Genomic DNA, 14,127 nt, shown 5'->3' with positions numbered 1-14,127 from the left:
TTACCGCCATAGACGGAACACCGTGTGTTTTTGTGTAAATGGAAGCAAAGACTGTACCCCAAGTGTCGCAGTCCTCCACGTGTGGTGCGATTCCCATAGGAAGGCAGATGGTCAAGATTCTGTGTTTCTCAATAGGGGTAGTATCAGGAAAAACTGCCTCTATTTGAGTGATTTTCTGGGCTAACCAGAAAGGAATTTGTTCCCGTTTTACGGGTGTTTTACCAAGACATGACTGTATGTTCTGTGGTGTAATTTTATTTGTGTTCCCCTGATGAGGGGTCAGCTGTGGTGTATTAACAGCTGGCTGGACTGTTGCAGTCCGTATTACATATTGGACTAATTGCCTATGTATTTTTATTAATGTGTTTAGCTGTGCTAACAGCTCTTCATTAGACATTTTTGCAATGTCAGGATGTGGTGTGTAGCTGGCTAGAACCGGCCACGTGGCTCCTGGTCTACCTAGTGGACCGAGCCTAGTTATGTGATCATTGTGTTTTAGGGCGCCATTAAACCAGAGCAGGTGCTCTTGAAATTTAAGTGGGATTTCAACCTCCTCGAAAGGAGCGTACTCTCCCGGAGGTTCCTCTATTTTGTAATAGTGAAACTCTTGTGTTATAGCGTTTACCGCTGGAAAGTTTATCCATGAATAGAATACCTCTGTCTGCCGATACTCGTGAGCCTCTATCACGAAAATTACTGTACCACCATGTGGTGTCAGTCCGTTTTCTATAAGTTTTAAAGTTATAGATCTTCTTAACTGGACCGGGATGATAATAGCACCCGGGTCTGTGTGTTCGGGACCTTGCTGAGTCGCATCTGCTGCGGCCCCAGAGGTTCCGTTTTCTGGCATTGTAAAAATGCGGTTTTTGCAGAGTAGGTCTCCAAGGAGACAAAGATTAGGTGCACAATATTTTGGAACACTGTATCCTTCAACGTTGAATAAACCAGAGCTTTACATAGGAATCTCTTCCTACTAAGGTCGGGCGGATTTTAATCTTTCACCCACTCCAGACGTCTATTGGAGTATTTACGGGAGAAAGGGGTGTGAAATATGCACGACTGAGTTACTCTACAAGTCTTGCGTTAGTTTATCGCCTTACCAAACGTTTGGGCGCCATGCAGTGTAGTTCCTAGTTTCCCACTAGGCCCTGCGCATTGGAATAACATAAACAGTAGTATCGACGTGGAACTGCAGATATTCCAGGCCTCCACTGACTATGCTAAACTTAATTGGGTTGTGTTACCAACTAGCTCAGAGGTCACTGGAAACTTTCTTCTCTGCATAGGAAGTGATCAGCTTCCTTGGCACAGACAAGAAGGGATTCAGTTTTCCAACAACCGTGCAACATGACAACTTTGCTCCTCAGATCAAGATTCGATCTCTAGGGTCGTGTGAAACAATAGACATAGATTTCACTCAGTCAGTCTAGTGCAGTTTACTTTCACGAGATGTAGAGAATAGAGAGACGGGCGTTTGTCAATAAAGGGTTAACATTTATTGAACAGTCTTTCTTCTCATACAAGAGAAATGTATTGCCACAATTGCAATAACTGTTATTATAAAAAGTACGTACAGTAAGATAAGTATTGCGAAATAGAACTGTAAAAGCATTGATATGGTTTCTTAGCCATACAATGGTTTAAAAGTAATAAAACATATATACAGTCATATATACATTAGGCTAACATACTCAACTGGTGCTTCTAACTAAGCCTACCCCAGTGTGCCTGACCTAAGCCTAACACGTGAGAAGGGGAGTAAGTAAGTAGCTTTAAGTTAAGTTGGTTTTGCCAAGGTTTGTGTCAAGAATTCTCGTCTAAGGGTTTAGTCAACACCATACCTCTGAATAGAATGATGGAGGATTGGTATCTCCTTCAGGGGTCTCTCTCGATATCCCAGTCACCCGCGAGGGTAAACCGGAAGCGCCGTGACTGGATTTCTCTGCACGAGAAATGCAGCGGCTTCTCTCTTCAGCGCGTCGAGGAAGGAGGGGTGACAGCGTCCGCGGGCAGCTGGACTGGATGTCTTCGCAGAGGACGGCTGCACGGCTCCTCAAGCGTACTGCACCATAGGTCGCGCTGTAGCGGCGATAATGGTAATCAGCAGCTTCACCACCACAGGATAGCAGGCTGCAGCGACAGAGTGCTAGTTTTTACCAACACAGGGTCATGCAGGCAGCTGGATTCAGTAGCTCGTACATCAGCAGGCAACAGGTTCGCATTGCTTAAGGCAACGTTGGTAATATTTATACCTGACAGGTGCCGGGTTTGACGCAAGTTTGCTGGACATAAGACGTCAATTAAAGATGTCACTAGGAAGTGACAGTTATCAGTTGCTCATTAGAGTTCCATTACTAATCAAAACATAGCAAGCGGGGATTTCCAGGTTTGCTAAGTTTTTATCTTGTTGAAGAACTCGGAGTGTTATCTAGGAATATCAGATAGTGACTGCTGCTCTGTCATTGCACTAATTGGTCGCAAAGGAAGTAGCAGAGAGTCATGCTGGAATGTGGCTCTGTTCGTGTGAGGCCAGAGATGACTTTTCAGAAAATCGCACTTGAACGGTTATGCCAATATAGGGAATAAATGGATTTATAGCCGAATAGGGGCATAAGGTCACAGTATCGATCAGGAACCTAGATAAGCACGCAACAAATGTATGGATGTGCTCTTTGTCAAAGGGCAGAATACCATCACTCTCAGTGACGGAAGTGGGCCTACCCTCTACCCCATGCTGAGGTGGTGGAAGAAAAATGTGAATGACACACCAACAGAGGAATGGACGAAGAGGGCTGACTGAAAGAGTGCTATACATTTAGTGTTTGTAAAATCAAAAGGTTTTTGCTAACGCCAGTCCTTTAAAAGGGTACTGGTTGTAATCTTAGTTAAAGTGAACGTACCTGGCCCCTCAACACCATTCCAGTGGCAAATATACAACAAGCATTGGCATAGCCAATAGGTCTCGCCTTTCAAACCTTATAAGTATTTAGTTATGCAGTACAATATCCTTACTGCAACAACATTAACTGCCGCATGCCTAAACACTTATAAGGTCCCAAAGGCGAGACCTATTTGCTATGCAAATGCTTGTTAAATAAAACCACAGTGTAGTTTACATGGTTCTCTTTTAGCTGAAGAAAATAATCTATTCACACCCCCACTGACATATTTATTGCTCAAAGTAAGATTTAAAAGTTAACTATAGAAACAGTTTCTTAACGGTGCAGATAAATTCAAATTAAAAAAAAACAATAAAAGACGTATTTAATAAATGCATTTATAAGTCATGGTAAATAAAGAAAAAGGTAACTGATGCAGTAGGTTACTCTATTTACTGCAATGCAAGGCAGAGGAAAGCAAATGAACTCCAGATGACTTCCTACTTCTCTGCCCGAAAGAGGCATTGGTTTGCGTCCCTCCCAGTGCAAATGTAGGAGAATCTCAAGCAATGGTAAATGGTGCATGAAAAACAAAAAATTATGTTTATATAAAATATTTCTGCAGATCCACTTGCTCCTGTTTCCTCCCTCTAGTTCAACAGACATTTGTCTCTCACCTTCAGTAGCTCCACTTCCTGCTGCTGACACTTTCCCTCTATCTCTGTGATCAGCTCCTGGTGGGTGGATTGCTGCTTCTCCAGTTCACGCAGTTTCTCTTGAATGTTCTTCATATGTTCTTTATGCTCGTTTTCCAGTTTGCTCAGAAGTTGTTGCTCTTCCTTGTCCAAAAACTTCTTCAGGAGCTCAAATGTACCACGGATCTCCTCCACCTGGTTCTTGAAGTTTCCCTTCATTAAAAACAACAAAACAAAGCACATCTTTTATGTATTTGTATGGAACACCAAAGTGTAATCATATGGTCTGCTTCAAAAACATACATTTATAAAGCTAACTATGTATTTACGATAACATATGGAGTCTGACATAAACAATCTGTGCAAAAACACATCAAAGATTCAGCTCAGCCACTCATTTCACCCATCGCAAGGTTTTAAACATAGCTTATTAACCCAAAGATTTATTAGTAATATAAGCTGCAGATCTTTAATTTGAACCCATCAATAGTGGATTTACTGACAAAAATAAGTGAAAAGTTAGCAAATGGAAAGTCTAGAGAAAAAAAACGAACGTGTATACAATTACAAGCACACAGGAGGGTCTTAACTACTTTAGTAACATACTTTGCTAAGAGTGGTACCACCCATAATCCTTTAATGATGGATGGCTAAAGTTGGCAAGTGAACTGAACATGGCAAGTGTTAAAGAGATTAACAACCCATGTATGGACATATTACCACTGCAAAGGTAGACAGCATGGGCCTATCAAGTGCTTCTATGGGCAGATGTCAGGGGTGGCTCGTAGAGAATGATGGCCTGGACACCCGTGTTCATGTTTTCCATGCACCAATGTGCTTCTATCAGTACCTGGGTGTGCACTCTGTGGAACACTACGCCCTCGGTTACCGGCAGAAGACTTGGCAGTTTCCAGCGGACTCCAGCTATCTTTGCTGTTTTTTACTTCTCTAGGCTGTTGGCCCACCTCCTGGACTGATTAAAGGGTTCTGGCGGGGGCCCTACAAGACTCCTTTTACCATTTGCTGCCAGGTCCGGAGAGTTGTTGAATGTCGGTTACCTATACCAGATTGGTAGAATTGTGACATTAAACAACAAAGTGACAGTCTTCTCCACGCCGCAGAAATGGTAATTTTGATCGGCCTTGGCTTTCACCACCGCCATGTGAAATAGCAGCCTTACATGCCAATTAGGGACTTTCCCCCCACCCTCGGTCCCCATCTGATGAGCTCCTCTCTCCAGCTCAAAATGAAGAGCCTAGAGGAAGAGCAATCGTAAGAGTCTCCACCTGCTGCTGAAGTTCTTCCTGTGGTCTGCTGCACAATCCGCTGGTGAATCTATGCCTATTACACAGTCCATCACTGGCTCAGGTTCTTGGCATGTGCAGGATTCGTAGTATTTCTTTTGACTTCCTTCTCCTGGAATCTGTAGGTTCTATAAGACTGGGGCTTTAATTCTTCCTCTCTTAGTGAGGCAGTTCAATATATCTCAAATTGACAATCCAAGTCAATCCAGACATGGACTCTCCTCCTCTGGTACTAACTCCGTCACCGAAAAGATTGATAACGTAATGTAGTGTTTGGTCGTGAACAGGGTTAACAAAACAGCAGTCTAAATCAATACCTATGGGGACCACATCAGCAAAGGCTTCTATATTGTATCGATAGTTAGATACCCTGGTCAGAGGCTTGCCTTGAATCTCATTAGCTATCACTAAAGCATTACGCAAGTAGTGCAAGTTCTGGAACTAGCCAGTGTGGCCGCTTCCACCATGCCCAGATGGCTATGCATGATGCAGCATTGTGTCACTGCCCCATAATCGGTAGCTCATATTTCCTATGCCATCAGAAAACCTATCTAGTCCATGTTGTCTGGTGGAGCTCCTCCAATGATGATACATTTTGCTGGTTCCTTTCCTCAGCAGTGATCCAAGTGACAAGGTTCTGACCGCCCATCTTGCATCTCAACAGGAGTATAAATTTAGCAGTGCCTCAATGAATATTCTGCAGCTAGTTAGTGGATGCTTTGTAGACACTGTGGGTGGAGGTCCGGTTCAGGCAGGGAGGTAGCTGAGCTGGGGCACAGAAAGGATGGGATAACATTAAGTGCTTCTTGGTGAGATTGTGTAGCATTCTTGCTCTGGCATTGGATGTGTGTGGCAAGCGAGTCTTGGATCAAGCCAAGAACCTCTATTAGGTAAAATTATGAAATAGAGACCGCTAACGTCACCTGCAAAGAGGAAATGGAAGCAACCATGATAGTACTTTACTTCTGTATCAATAAACACTAAAAACCATGACATACAATCAGCCAATTGTCTCATGAAAAGAAAGATTTTGAAGTGAACGAATAATTACTATACACAATATCACAAGGGAGACAAGTGAGGTCAACCCAATGCTGGAGCGAACTCCATCCCAACAGTCTATGCACACGAAGTGCCTTTAAAACACAAAATGGTTTTAGCCAGAGTGCCTGATCAAGTTGGGAGAGGTTGACGCCTCTGCCATGTCAGGTTAAGTGGACTGTACAGTCATAGCTTTAACTCAAAAGCAGAGGATAGACAGGACATTTTGGGTTGTTAAGGGTTTGAATAGAAGGATAGCCAGGCTGAAAATCAGAGGAACAATGTAAAAGTTGACAATCTGAGCCCATGTGACAAGTTGGAATCCCCCCAAAAAATGAAGTATAACAGTTTGAAAGTCAGTGGAACCCTGTATACTGCTCTGGTTAAAAACAATAGTTTGATAGTTTCTGGGTTTCTCGCATGACTTGTCAGGATGTATGGCCACACCATTATCAGTACCGGAACAAATAGGCCTAGTAGGAAAGTATGGGAAGATTCTCTGGCGAATAAGTATTGGGCCCTTTTTAGGTCTCGCCTGTCCATCCCATAGGGATAATAGGCGAGATTACAGTAAGCGGTCCGAAAAGTCTACCTATCTGCGGATCACGTACAGTTCATGTGAGCCAGGCGCGTGCACATCGCACACCCACACCATTGCCAGCCACATCCCACACCATTTGTCTGAGTCTCGGCATCAGACTTCAAAGGAAGCCGCTCCCCCGACTCCCTCCCCCCCCCCATCAGCTAGCACTCCGTGTTTTCCTAAGCCATTTGAAACCACATCTGCGTGTGATTGCAGGGAATTAAGCAGCAGCTGCAGGTGTTGGTTCAGTACTGGGCTACAGGCAATGTAGAATTGTTGCTTACTTACGAGTCATACACAGCAATTTGCAATGTTTTGATTTGTAGGGGGTCGGCAGGGGCAAGGGCAGTGTATTTTTTGTTTTGCACCTGATACGCGTCCCCATGTGTCGCAATATGCACTCATGTTTGTTGTATGCGCCCATGTCCCTGTTGTCTTTCATCGGTCTGTATGTTTGCTTTCTCGCCTCGTCGCACACTGGCCTCACTTCTGTTTGCCCGCCCCCCCTTCTCTTCCACCTCTGTGTTCTTTCTTTTAGAGCAACCAACATAAGCGTCTTCCATGTACCAATCGACCAGTTTACGGCCTTCAACACAGTGTGATAACAATCCACCGTTCACGGGCTGTCAGCGTCAACAAACACTTCTCACAATAAACCGGTCCGGCCTGCTGCGGTGGTAACTTCTCATAATAAACATACCAGGCCTAACATTTCCCTTGAACCAGTGAAGCCCATAGCTTCCATCATTGTTGTATCACCACAACCATCAAGGTCTTCTTTAACTGGCAACCATCACGCAACCAGACAAAAAATCACAAAAACATACCCAGTACATTTGTCTAAACAGTACCCCACCCTCTGAAAGGACATAATTAGAAATGCCACCTTGTAGAGGGGGCTATGGGGCATTAACTGACAGCCCGAGGGGAGGACCTGAGGGACATTAAGCTTAGAGTCCGTTCAGTCCGCTTGCTTTCTCACCTCGTCGCACACTGGCTCCACTTCTGCTTGCCCGCCCACCCCCCCCTCTCTTCCGCCTCTGTGGTCTTTCGTTTAGCACACGGTTCCTGCGTCTCTTTGTTTTCTGCATCGGTTCCATACCTGTGTACCGTTCCTCTCCCTCAATTTAGTTGTCTGACTTTCCTTTCAGTTGGCCTCTTTCATTTCCATTTGGCAAGAAACCCCCCACGCACCCCCCACCCCACCTTAATGACTTAGAGGCTATAATATGCTTCATTCACACGTATCTCTGTGTTTCTTTACAGTGGGCTTCCTCCAAACCTGTGGCCTGCCTTAAAGCCCTCCCCCTCTCCCCATGTAATAGTCGCCAGTGACGAACTAGCCGAGCCCGGGTCTCCTAAAATCACTACGTGCTGGTCACGTCACCTCCATTGTTCATAGCACTGTGTTGCTTAAGTGTTTCTACTCTAAGCGCTAGCTTCTGCAGTGCGTGCGTCGCGCTTGCACTACAAAAGACAAATTGAATGTTGAATTAATTGGTTTATTAACCATTCCAATCCCTGTTATAGGAAGAATGCCAGCATCTAAACCCCATCCTAGCTACATTGTAAACGAGCTGCCTTTCGAGAGAGGTGCGTGCACGTGGAATTACTACTGCGAGCTCCCTAGGAGCTGTTTAGACTCTCACGCGATGTAGAGCTATGCGCTCTCAAAAGGTGACGACACGGAACAGGATTGGGGCAGGGAGCCTGAAGAACACTGGGGCAATAGAAACGTGGACACGGATGCAGAAATATTGAAGGACACTTGGACACAGAGAAAGGAGGCTGCAGGGCACACACTCATCCATCCATCCATCCTTTTACCCACCCATCCTCTCACACTCATCCATCCTTTCACCCACCCAGCTACTCACAATCATCCATCCTTTCACCCACCCATCCTCTCACACTCTTCCATCCTTTCACCCACCCACCCATCCATCCATCCACCCACCCATCCTTTCGTCCGCTTCTCAATCCATCCATTCACCCACCTATCCATGGAGCCATTTACCTCCCCCGTTTCATCCGCCTATCCTTTCACAAAACCATCCATGCATCTTGTCACCCACTGTCCTTCCACCTTTTAATCCAAAGTCATTATCTCTCATTGAACCTTTCTGATAATTCATCTATAAAAATGTAAAGGCCGCCATCTGCTGTTTTGTATGCAGATTTTACGGCCCTTTTCGTGCCTACGGAGGAATTTGAACTGCAAATAAAGTTTGGGACGAACAAAGAGATAGCCCTGGAGTTGGAAACCATTGAGCGAAAAGCACTGTAATTATAACAATAATTGTTGCGCGTTTCATGTCCTCCCGGTTCGCACCATCCTTGTTGCTCCTAGTGTGTGAACGTCCTTGTTTTGCACTCTATCTGCTGAAATCTTTCCCCATTTCCACCCTCTCTGTGAGCAGCATTCTCTGCGTATAGTACTGTCGCTTTTTGTAAATTGCTTTTTACTTTTTAAAGACACACGAAGGCTGCCCCCCTTCCAAATGTCCTGCTTTAAACTTCGTCACTCTGCACCCTCACACACTCTGCACCCTCACACACTCTGCACCCTCACACACTCTGCACCCTCACACACTCTACACCCTTACACACTGCACCCCTGTTTGTTTACCGCACTCATTATTACTTCACTCCTATCCCTCGTTTTTTTTTAACAATGACAAATTACACACAATTGAAAACACCTGTATGCAGTTTTCACTGTTATTTATCACAAACATTTCCTGTATTTTTCACAGACATAAAATAGAACTATTACACAATACAATCACCAAACAAAGAAACAAACTGCTACATTCCTTATAAAAAAAAGGCCATTCAGGCATAAACATGCATTTGACTGTGCCACAACACACACACTGAGCCGGCCACACACACTGTGCCCTCACACAACTTTAGGCCACACACACTGCACCCTCACACTACTTTAGGCCACACACAATGCGCCCTCACACTACTTTAGGCCACACACACTGCGCACTCACACAACTTTAGGCCACACACACTGCGCCCTCACCCTACTTTAGGCCACACACACTCTGCACCCTCACACACTCAGTGCCACATAATTATATGCTACATAATTACACTGCGCTCAACGCAACATACACTCCAAATACCACTCAGTGCCACATAATTACACACCACATAATCACACTCTACTGAATGCAACACACACTCCACACAATACCATTCAGTGCCACATAATTATATGCTACATAATTACAATGCAACATACACTCCAAACAATACCACTCAGTGCCACATAATTACACGCCACACAATTACACTCTACTGAATACAACATACACTCCTCATAATACCACTCAGTGGCACATAATTATATGCTACATAATTACACTGCGCTCAGTGCAGCATACGCTCCAAATACCACTCAGTGCTGCATAATTACACGCCACATAATTACACTGCACTCAATGCAACATACACTCCAAATACCACTCAGTGCCACATAATTACACAACACATAATTACACTATCTATCTATCTATAGCCCTCACTCTATCGCCCCTCACTCTATCTATCTATCTATCTATCTATCTATCTATCTATCTATCTATCTATCTATCTATCTATCTATCTATCGCCCTCACTCTATCTATCTATCTATCTATCTATCTATCTATCTATCTATCTATCTCCCTCACTCTATCGCCCCTCACTCTATCTATCTATCGCCCTCACTCTATCTATCTATCTATCGCCCTCACTCTATCGCCCCTCACTCTATCTATCTATCGCCCCTCACTCTATTAATCTATCTATCGCCCTCACTCTATCTATCTATCTATCGCCCTCACTCTATCGCCCCTCACTCTATCTATCTATCGCCCCTCACTCTATTAATCTATCTATCTATCGCCCTCACTCTATCTATCTATCTATCGCCCTCACTCTATCTGTCTATCGCCCTCACTCTATCTATCTATCGCCCTCACTCTAGCTATCTATCGCCCTCCCTCTAGCCATCTATTTCCCTCCCTCTAGCTATCTATCACCCTCACTCTTGAGGTTCCGTGACAATTGTAAGTGGTGCTTTCGACTCGCACGAATATAGTCGAGTCTGGTATCTATGAACCGCAAATGACGAGTTTAGTGGGTGTACGCAGTTTCGCTGTGCTAACCTAAACCGTTCGTCTGTTACGTGGGTATTTTTATCTGTACCCACGGGTTCCATCTTAGATACGGCATCCATTTTGTCTCTTGCCCTCAAGTAGCCAGCGAACGGACGTTGTCCGCATCGCGACCCTGGGACTCCCAAGATATTTGCGGAAGACACATGTCCTTTGTAAGTGTCTTTATGATGAGGGGGATGATACTGCAAGGCAGATGGCGCCGCTCGAGGCTCATCTTGCCGCACGGACTTATTGTCTTAGCCGTGCATCTCATTAGGCACGTCCCTTTGATGCCTGTATCTCGTGTTTCCTGATACCTCCCCTTTTACACCCTTTCCGATCTCCCCACTGTTTCCCTCTTCCTCTGCACCTGTCCTTGTTCCTATTTCGATCAGTTTTACCAGTGATTGGAATGCGCTAATGGTGGGAAGATGGGTTTTTACAGTTGGGAACCGCCAAATGTTTCCGCACTTATGTCCCGGACCTTGTGCGTTTCAAAGTGACCAAAGCGACCCCTCTGGGGGATAATTGTGGGAACCGGGTCATAAACTTTTGTGTTCAATGTAACTCTATGGGAAAATTGTGTATAAAAGGAGCGATCCACAGAACCAATTTGAAGCAGTCTCCCCAAGTTGCACGCGTTGTACTTGTCGTGATTTCTGTGTTCCCTGCAGCAAATAAACCTTGAATCTTTGACGTCGAAGGAAGTGTCCCGTGTCTCTGTGATTCGTACGCCGGAGCAGGTTACCCACGAAGGTTTCAGGTGTTGTGCCCTGGCACCGCTGGGTTCTAAATAACCCAGTCCTTCAGTTGGCGCCCAACGTGGGGCTGCATCAGTGGTACCGGTCCAAGCCCGACGATCGTGAGGAACTTCGTGTGAAATCTCCGAGGGAAGATGCACCCCGCTTCATCGATCCTGTTGTCGAAATAAGTGGCCCGAAGACTTTTCCCGCGAAGATTCCCGCCTCCTGACGGCTGCGACGGACTGCTGCCCTGACTGTAGACCTGTTTTGGCGCCTGGCGTAGACCTTGGTAGAGCGAGACGATTGACGGGCCTTCCTGGTGACGCCATCGATCTTTGAGTTAAGTATTTGTGGGTCGCTCCCAGAGTCCTTGGTTGTGGTTACTTAGTGGTTGCATGGTTCCATTGCATTTGTGGTTCTTGGTACTTTGTTGTGTTGTTTGACGACTGCAGCCGCCAAAAACCGAGGGTTTTGTTCTTTGCTGGGACTTGGTAAATCCCGTAACCCTTGAAGTTTGTGAAACTCGGCTAGTGTGCAAGATGCCTGGTCGCAGTACTTTGTTTAGTTGTTTCAGACCTTGTGGTACGGATTCCCGGCTGGAGGACTCGTGTCCGATACCTCTGGTTGGAACTCCCACTTATGAACTGTACAGTAAACATGGGCTAGGCCCGATTACTTTTAATGATTACTGGATCAAATACACGAAGAAGGACGGTGATCTTCGTTGGCCACCTCATGGTAGCTTCGAGGCCCCGATCTTAGATAATCTAGAGATTAAATTGTTCGAAAGAAAGTCAAGGCCGGCCATGTTTGATGCCTTTCGGTTGTGGCGTAAAGAAGCCCGACAGAAAGAAATCAGACAGACTAAACGAAATCAGCGAGATAATGTTGCGACCATAGTGAAGAAAGCAGAGCAATTTCAGCGCGACAAGGAGGTTAAGGATAAGGAAGTGTTTGATAGACTACAGCGTATGACCGTAGATAAATGTTATCCCGTTTTGCCTACGGAGTCGGAAAAGAAGGAAGAGTCAGTTGAGGATCCTTTAATGTCTTATCTTATGAAGTCGCCACCTCCGTACGTACAGGGTACCGCAGCTCCTGTGGTTCCTGCCGTACCTATTCTTCCGCCTATTCTTCCTCCGCCTGTTCCTCAACCTGCACCCGTACTTCCGACTGTTCCTGCTCCTTTGCCTACTGCTATCCCTACTGCTCCTCCGCTTCCACATACTCCTGCTCCCGCTACTGCTCCTGTTTTGTTAACTCCTGCTGTTGCTACTGTTTTTACTCCTTCGCTTGTTAGTCCTGTGTCTTATACTTCTCCCTCTACTCGTTCTCGTACTTCCCCTCTTGCGGCTAGCTTCTTTCATTCGCTCGGACCTGTTCTTGGGTCCGCTGGTTCCGATGGTCCTCAGAGACGTAGTCAGCTTCCTGGTAACAGAGAACGCGTTGCGCTATATAATATGGCGATGGGTTGGATGGCAAATCCTCTTAGAAATCCACCCCGTATTGTACTCGACACATTTTGTCAATTCAACGTGCCAACCCAGAGATATGTGTTCGAGGAAATGTGTAAGGTCCTTCGCGATCAGATATCTGCCGATGCACCTGACGAGGTGCTGACCGCTTTGTCTGATCTTCAGCTCCAGTTCTCGAACGGACTGATAGTGGATACCAACGTTCGACGTGCTGTTGAGCGGTTGCTATCTCTTCGTCCCACTCCGATACCCCAAGCCTTGTTTGTTGAGGATATTGAAAGACAGCCAGATGAGTCTGGCCAATTTCCTATGCGAGAAGTTCCACCGGTTTGGATGCCACCTAATCCTAATGCTCAACCTCCGACGACAGTGGGGCATTTCCAGAGAGTATGGATACATCTCCCATGGAAACGCTCGGAAGTGTTACAGGTGAAGCAATCTTTGCCTGACCCTCGCAAAAATCCTACAGGGTATTACAAAGAATTATCGCAGCTCGTAGATGCTACGGTAATGAATCTTGCCGATATCGATATGTTGTTCGGCAATGTCGTACCGCAACCGGTATGGGCTAAGATTCGTCAGGAAAACCATCCGAATGAATTAGGTGGTGCTTGGGCTGCCATTGTAGCGGCAGATGCCGGACAAACTGGTGGTGCTAAACCCGACCAGCTGATTGTTGATCTTCCTCAAAGAATAATAACGTTAATGAAAACTCTTATGCCAGCCATGAGGGTGAACTGGGACAAATTGTCAGCTTGTAAGCAAAAGAAGGATGAGAGTGTTTCCGACTTCTTTACGAGGTTCGAGGAAGCATTCATTGACCATAGTGGACAGGATATGGGTACCGAGGGTGGTCAGCGATTGTTTGTGGATAAATTTGTTTCGAACTTACTGCCCGATTTGAGCAATAAATTAAAGAATTCGGAAAATGCATGGGCCGTTTCTACCTCAGCTCAGATATTGGCTACAGCGCAATATTATGAGAATAGAGAGAAAGAGGAGAACGACCGTGCTGATAAAAAGACGAAAGAGCTAAAAACTAAAGTGTTGTTGCAACAAGCATATCCTCCGCGTTCAAATCAGAATGCATCCCAACAGAATAGATCGCAGTCGCAATCGAATCGATCGCAGCCGCGTAATGACTCCTCCTCCCAAAGATCATCGTTAGGGTACAATCAATGTGCTTATTGTAGACAGGAGGGACACATTAAATTCAATTGCCCTGTTTTGAATGATCGCAATAGTGGCAATTC

The 14,127-nt window shown here is 45.4% G+C and overlaps 1 protein-coding gene across 1 annotated transcript in view; it reads right to left on the bottom strand.

Annotated features, from left to right (window-relative positions):
- LOC147717702 (E3 ubiquitin-protein ligase TRIM39-like) overlaps positions 1-14,127 on the bottom strand; it is a 429,018-nt gene that overhangs the window by 287,346 nt on the left and 127,545 nt on the right. Inside the window, exon 3 of the mRNA XM_086924489.1 lies at positions 3,557-3,787. Within this exon, the coding sequence (XP_086780615.1) occupies positions 3,557-3,787 (231 nt within the window). The remainder of the gene's footprint in view (positions 1-3,556; positions 3,788-14,127) is intronic.

This window comes from Lissotriton vulgaris, chromosome 5 (assembly GCF_964263255.1).
Source record: "Lissotriton vulgaris chromosome 5, aLisVul1.2, whole genome shotgun sequence".
Lineage (NCBI taxonomy): Eukaryota > Metazoa > Chordata > Amphibia > Caudata > Salamandridae > Lissotriton > Lissotriton vulgaris.
Note: the sequence above shows the minus strand (reverse complement) of the source record. Positions and strands in the feature narration are given on the sequence as shown.